Below are 6,765 nucleotides of genomic sequence, written 5' to 3' on the forward strand. Positions count from 1 at the left end.
CAGAGTGTGTGTGTTTCCGGTTTGTCATTCTCTGAATTACTAACAATCGACTACTGTGAGAAGTGTAATGTCAAACAGAGTATTTTAACATCTCCATCAAAAACACTTGTAAGACCAACAGGGGAACAGGAGACGTTTACACTATCAAGGGTTAGCCCAAAGAGACCGGCCAACACTACCACACCAAATCTAAATGTTGCAATCATGTAATTTGCATCTGTCAGTATCACTCTCTCCTTCTTTTATCCTACCTTGCAGCCAAAACACTGAGTCGTTTCCCTCGAATCCAATTTTAAGTCAGTCATTTTACTTGTATATATGTGTCTGTGGAAGGAGTTGTCTTCCAACAGTCTAAAACCAAAGACCATGTGATCAGAAGATTGAGAAATCATGGCCTTTCGATGTTGGATCTGCAATCAGCCTGGGGTTGGGCTGGTAGACAGGTCTTATGGGAATACGTGATGGTTCACGTGATGAAATGGGAAAATTTTTGCGTGGCTCTTTGTTATAGCGGTGGTAGTTCGAATGGTTGTTCATTCAGTTCTGTATAACTTAGGCTTTGCACCAAATAAAAGGCCCCATGTAAAGAACTGCTCATCTTCAATGCAGTACGCTGATTTTGTACTACCCTGTATTGATCACACTCATTGTAATTAGCATTGAAAATATGGCTTAAAAAAGGACACAGAATTCAAGCTTTTTTTGCCCTGTCACATCCTATTTCCTGTTTACTGTAGGAGGGCAATCCTGTATCTTACTGACAATTCGTTTTTGTTTTGTATGTTATACATCTCACATATTTAAAACTTGTTTTAAAAATATTCGGGATGGTAGTGTCTAGAGAACAGAGAGAAAGGGACAAGCAGTTGGAACAGAGGGTAGCCTATTTATTTATTATTGTCCATAGATACTGTGCATTCAGAATGTATTCAGACCCCTTCAGTATTCAGACAATTTCAGTATTCAGAAAGTATTCAGACCCTTCAGTATTCAGAAAGTATTCAGGCACCTTCAGTATTCAGAAAGTATTCAGGCCCCTTCAGTATTCAGAAAGTATTCAGGCCATTTCAATATTCAGAAAGTATTCAGGCACCTTCAGTATTCAGGCCCCTTCAGTATTCAGAAAGTATTCAGGCCCCTTCCGTATTCAGAAAGTATTCACGCCCCTTCAATATTCAGAAAGTATTCAGACACCTTCATTATTCAGAAAGTATTCAGGCCCATTCAGTATTCAGAAAGTATTCAGACACATTAAGTATTCAGAAAGTTTTCAGGCCCCTTCAGTATTTAGAAAGTATTCAGGCCCCTTCAGTATTCAGAAAGTATTCAGGCTCCTTCAGTATTCAGAAAGTATTCAGACACCTTTGCTTTTTCTAAAATGGATGAAATATATTTTTTTTACTATTGAATATACACACAATACTCCATAATCACAAAATCTTTGCTAATTTATTAAAAAGTAAACAGCAAGCGCCCATTTACATAGGAAATCACATATGACACTTGAAATTGAGTTCATGTGCATCCTATTTCCATTGATCATGTTTGAGATGTTTCTATTACTTCATTGGAGTCCACCTGTGGTAAATTCAGTTGCTTGAACATGACTCGGAAAGGCACACCTGTCTGTGTAGGGGCCCACAGTTGACAGTTAATGTCAAAGCAAAAACCAAGGGATGAGGTTGAGTTGTCTGTAGAGCTATGAGACAGGATTGTGTTGATCTGTGGAAGGGTACCAAAATATTTCTGCAGTGTTGAAGGTCCCCTAGAACACAGGTTCCATGATTCTTAAATGGAAACACCAACACTTCCTACAGCTGGCCTCCCAGCCAAACTGAGCAATTTGGGGAGAAGGGCTTTGGTCTGGATGGTGACCAAGAACCCCTTACTAAAAGGCACATAACAGACTGCTGAGAGTCCTTTTTGCAACTCCAAACCATCTGTCATATGCCTTTCCTGAAGTCTGGCTTCTGTCTGGCCAGTTGACAATCAAGGCCTGATTGGTGGAGTGCTACAGAGATTGTTGTCCTGGAAGATCCTACCATGTCTACACAAGAACTCTGGAGCTCTGTCAGAGTGACCATCGGTTTCTTGTTATTCACTGTATGCATATTCTTGGTTAGTAAGTATTTATTCTCGGTTCCCTTTAAACTCTGCATTGTTAGAGGAGGGTCTGTAAGTTTACATTTCTGTGTGAGTCTGCACCTGCCGTTCATGATGCAGGTGACTAATGAGTGCTGGGACCTCTGATCCATTTTCATCAGAACCTGTCGCCATGAGCCCAACTGCAGTCATTCGGATGTTACTAGGCTTTTTTAAGAGTGTCCTCTCTCCGATGAACATCCGAAAACCAAATCTATTTAATTGACTATCCTTCTGGGAACTATGGTGTGATGGCGTCCCATTGTGTGGCATTTCGTCCTGTCACCATGTCATTTAGGGAACGTCAAAGCTCGCCAGTCAGTCCAATCCCGTGATCCATCTCTCCAGCACTCCAAGCCTTGCCGCAGCTCGTTTACACTACAGCCAGCTGTGGTGTGGCGTGAGCCATCTGGTCCCCACGCTTCTCAGCTCCCAGTTCTCTCCTCTGCTGCAGTATACGCTCATCAGATGGTTCTGTTTATGCATCTAACAGTCTGCCTTTCATATACTAGAGTGAATAAAGCTGAACACTGAGAGTCCAGATTAAAACAGGAAACACATCACATCCTGACCATGTTTTATGCCAGTGGTTGGTCATGCATGCAAATGAAATGGGAAGGCTCGACGTCCCAAAAGGCCAACCAATCCAAAGGAGAGGCTCCTTGGCAGCATCTTCGCAGCCTCCTCTTCACCTCACATCCACTTTCAGTGGAAGTAGGCAGCTACTTAGTGGAACCTGGATCCACCACAATTGCACCCTCGTGGAGAAATGAGTGCACCTTTTGGTACTTGGGTGTAAATGGTGACCAAGTCACAGCACAGGCAGCAGGCATGGTGATGACTTCACAACCTGGGATTAGCCTCAAACACTGCCCAGGACCTGCATGAGCCTCTAAAGAAACCTTTAACCTACTGTGTACATGCTCTATCAGACAGTGATGGAGCAGATATGGGCCTGGGATATAAAATACTACGCTTTTTCACATAGCTTGTTCTTTTTCTTGGTAGAGGGACTCATTTGTCCAACAAATGTGATACTAACCACATTCTGATAAATGGCCGAGAAGGGAGATAGGATTTCCAAGCTGTTTTTGTTTTACTGCGTCTACTTTTGTGCTGAGACGTACAGTACCATGGAACAAATCAGTACAAAATGTCATCAAATATACACCTTTATTCTGATTTCCTCACCAGGATCGTAGTCATTATTCACCAAAGGAAAGAAAACACATCATCTGTGTCAACATCTTTATTCTAATGGAATAGAAAGACAAAAACATTTCTCGCCCCAAAGAATAAAAGGCAGGAGAAATTAATCTAGAGATTAGTTTAATTTTAGGTTTATGTTCCCTATGTATTCCCAAAAACAAAATAACAGAAATGGGACTGCGTCTTGATCCGCTATGACCAGAATCATCCAAGGCTGAATCTTGTTGCTTCCTCATGGGATAATGGGATGTTTGTTGGCTGGTAAAAGGTAAAGGTAAATATACTGTATGCTTGGCCTACAGGCAAAACAAACAAAGTTTGGAATTACACATTGCAACAGCTTGCAACAAACTGCAATAAAATAAACTCCACTCTACACTCAAATGCACTTGACATTTTTCAAGCCTGTAAACCCATTTGTATGATAGATTGTGAACAAGCTACTACTTAGTCACAACTTAGGCATATATTTTATAGCTGCGCCACTGGTGTGAGTTTGGGTGTACAAAATATGTTTTTGAAAAGTAGAGTCATTATACAAATTCCCCTATGTTATCAGGGCAAATCACAATCTGCGCAACTGCTGCTTTGCTCCCCTTGGTCAACAATGAATCAAAGGCATAAAAGGACCATTATATCACTGAGAGAAGAGAAGCGGAGTTCATGTACACGATCCATCCTCGACCTTTTCCAAATGAATGTAAGTTCATTTGCAATGCAATTTAGAGTATACATTCTACATTTTGTTTGTGTGCTCCCTCATTGGACAGAGATCACTACCTTGTGCCTGTGGCCCAACAAGACACATTCTGCCAGTGTCACTGATCCCCAGTGTGTTCACGCAGCCTCCTTGTGCATGCACCACACCAGCGTCTGTCCCACGCCTGTCATTGTCACCACATGGAAACCAATCTTCTCCAACTTGTCCAACACCAACCGCGGGGGATCATCCACATGATACTCCGAGCTGTAAGAAGCACAACAGTTTTCTCCTTCATTGCCACAAATGTAAAATGTAAAACTGATTCTGTAAACTATAAGGGGTGCTATAACACATATAAGGAGACTCAGCTCTGTGAGCCAGGATTGGGTTTGATCATTCCCTCCACACCTTGGTTAATTTCCCACAAGCACTTGTGGCAGAGCCGCAAAGACAATATTTTTTGTTGTGTGTTCCATCAGCTCTGCTGGTCAGCTCCCAAACCGAAGCATCAGTTACCATCCAACTCTGGTACAGCTTAACCTTTCCTACTACACCACTATTCCATGGTTCTTTGGCTCAAAATTGTAAGATGATCTTGGGCTATGAAAGTAAGATTACTTCCCTGACCCAGTTAGAGCAGTACCAGGTACTGGTATGTACCAGGAAGGACGGGGGTGTATGAAATACTCAATACTCAACACTCACAAATTGTTACCCAGTATGGTGGTTTTCCTGGCTCCCAGGTAGTTCATTATGGCCGGATCAGAGTACTCATCTCCTACCATAGTCGGTCCAGTTTCCTGGAAAACAACACACATCACTGCCACTACGTCACAGCATTCAATGTCATAAAGACAGACTTTCTTTTCGCCTGGCACTTTGTGTCCCAACCGTCCACCTGCATCAGCCTCAATAATTATTTACTATATATAGTTACTACCACCCCTGACATAATTTGATCAAGATATCTGGATTTTGTGATTATTGGTGACATAAAAATGTTACCTAACATGTTGGTGAAAAGCATGTTTGAAATGTCAGTACAAATATGGTTATTTCCACTGGTTGGTTGGTGACATGGCTAAAAACGTTCAATTACATTATATATCCTTCTATTTTTGTAAAAAATAAATACAAAAAATACAAAAAAACACACATTATAGCCTTGATATATTTGTATTTTTTTCACTCTTTTATTTAAGCGAATATTGTAGAGTCACATTATTATAGTGCGGGTGATCCATCCAGGGTTTTCTCCTTACACAACCACTGAACAGTGAACGTGTTTTTAATTTGGGGCACTCAGAAATAAACAAATAAAAACATAGAACCCAGCCGAGCTGCTAACTTCGAAATGTAGTTCGAATTACATTTTCCTCCACGTTTGGTAACAATTTTAAATAACAGGTCATAGTTCGCCACTGTAAACACAAACAACACGTTCTAAAAGCTACGTAAGCTGCGTAGAGTATACACACTCTCTCATAAGTATATTGCGTGAGTCAATACAAAACATGCAAACTATTAGATGACGGGAAGAGTAATACTAACCAGCCTTATCTGAGTACTAACGAGTAAATAGGGCATCCTAGATCTCAGCGGTTGAACGGGTCGTCCCCCAGGAATAGATGATGAGACCGTTACTTCAGAATCACGACTGTCCAGTAGCGCTCGCCCTGACAGCTCACACCGGAATGCAGAAACACCCCTCGCAACTGACCAATCCCAGCTCTCTCTCATCCTCCGTCAACAAAATGTTGCACGCACTGTGTTCGCTTGCCCAATCCATAGCTAAAGGAAAAAGCTATTCATTTGAACCCACAACTATACTTACTAATAATTTTTTTGGAATTATATTAAAAGCTTAGCAATTTTTTGACACCTCTATGTGTTTGTAAACGAAATTTTTTTGGCCTTTATACTCAAGCGTTATGTATTTTAAATTAATGTTTGAGGGAATGTAAGTTAATCACATTTTGTTTGAGAGCATTTTCATACGTACTTGTTTTATTGTTTAGAACAGAAGGGACTATGTAAATGTACATATTTAGAATCTGAAGAAGTCAAGCATCTGTCCCACATCTGTCATTGTCACCATTCAGAAGCCATTCCTTTCCAAGTTGTCCAACACTAATCGTGGAGGATTTTCCATGTTTGAATCTCGCAAAATTTTAACAATCAATATGTATGATATAATGATCATAGATGTTGAATGAATCAAGAGCATTCTACAAAAACAATGCTAACTTTGTAATTTTTTTTTACTTTGTAATTTTTTTTTTTTAACGTTTTTTTTTATAGCTTCTATACATTTCTCCCTCATCATTATTCCATCATTATTCATGATTCCCTTTACATCATAACATTACCAGAATGTATTTGTGTTCACTACATCACGGTGCTTAACCTGGGTCTATCCCACTTCTGAATCCAATGTAACATTTGGCAGGGCAGTGTATCGAGCCTGCAACCTTTGGCTCTGCAGCAAGGTACATTACTTGTCCCTCCAAATGGGGTATCCCTACGGTATGTTGGAGCAGTGGGTAGTGCCCCTGGATGCAGTGCTAATGTTGCAGGTTTGCAACTTTGCCTTGCCATATATACTGTATATACAGTGGGGCAAAAAAGTATTTAGTCAGCCACCAACTGTGCAAGTTCTCCCACTTAAAAAGATGTGGGAGAACATCTTAGGTACACTTCAACTATGAGAG

At 40.7% G+C, this 6,765-nt stretch overlaps 1 protein-coding gene across 2 annotated transcripts; it reads right to left on the reverse strand.

Annotated features, from left to right (window-relative positions):
* Positions 1 to 3,298: 3,298 nt before the first annotated feature.
* On the reverse strand, positions 3,299 to 5,749 carry gchfr (GTP cyclohydrolase I feedback regulator). 2 transcript variants are annotated; one of them, XR_002197872.3, is made up of 4 exons: positions 5,606 to 5,748; positions 4,760 to 4,854; positions 4,132 to 4,318; positions 3,299 to 3,647 (listed from the first exon to the last, which is right to left on the reverse strand). XR_002197872.3 is itself a non-coding variant. In XM_020053812.3 (3 exons), the coding sequence occupies exons 1-3, from the start codon at positions 5,639 to 5,641 to the stop codon at positions 4,189 to 4,191; spliced, it is 261 nt and encodes an 86-aa protein (XP_019909371.1). In that variant the 5' UTR covers positions 5,642 to 5,749; the 3' UTR covers positions 3,299 to 4,188. The 2 variants fall into 2 exon arrangements, 1 of the variants encoding a protein (XP_019909371.1); XM_020053812.3 differs by having other exon boundaries at positions 3,299 to 4,318; positions 5,606 to 5,749.
* Between the last annotated feature and the right edge of the window lie 1,016 nt (positions 5,750 to 6,765).

This window comes from Esox lucius, chromosome 15, assembly GCF_011004845.1.
Source record: "Esox lucius isolate fEsoLuc1 chromosome 15, fEsoLuc1.pri, whole genome shotgun sequence".
Lineage (NCBI taxonomy): Eukaryota > Metazoa > Chordata > Actinopteri > Esociformes > Esocidae > Esox > Esox lucius.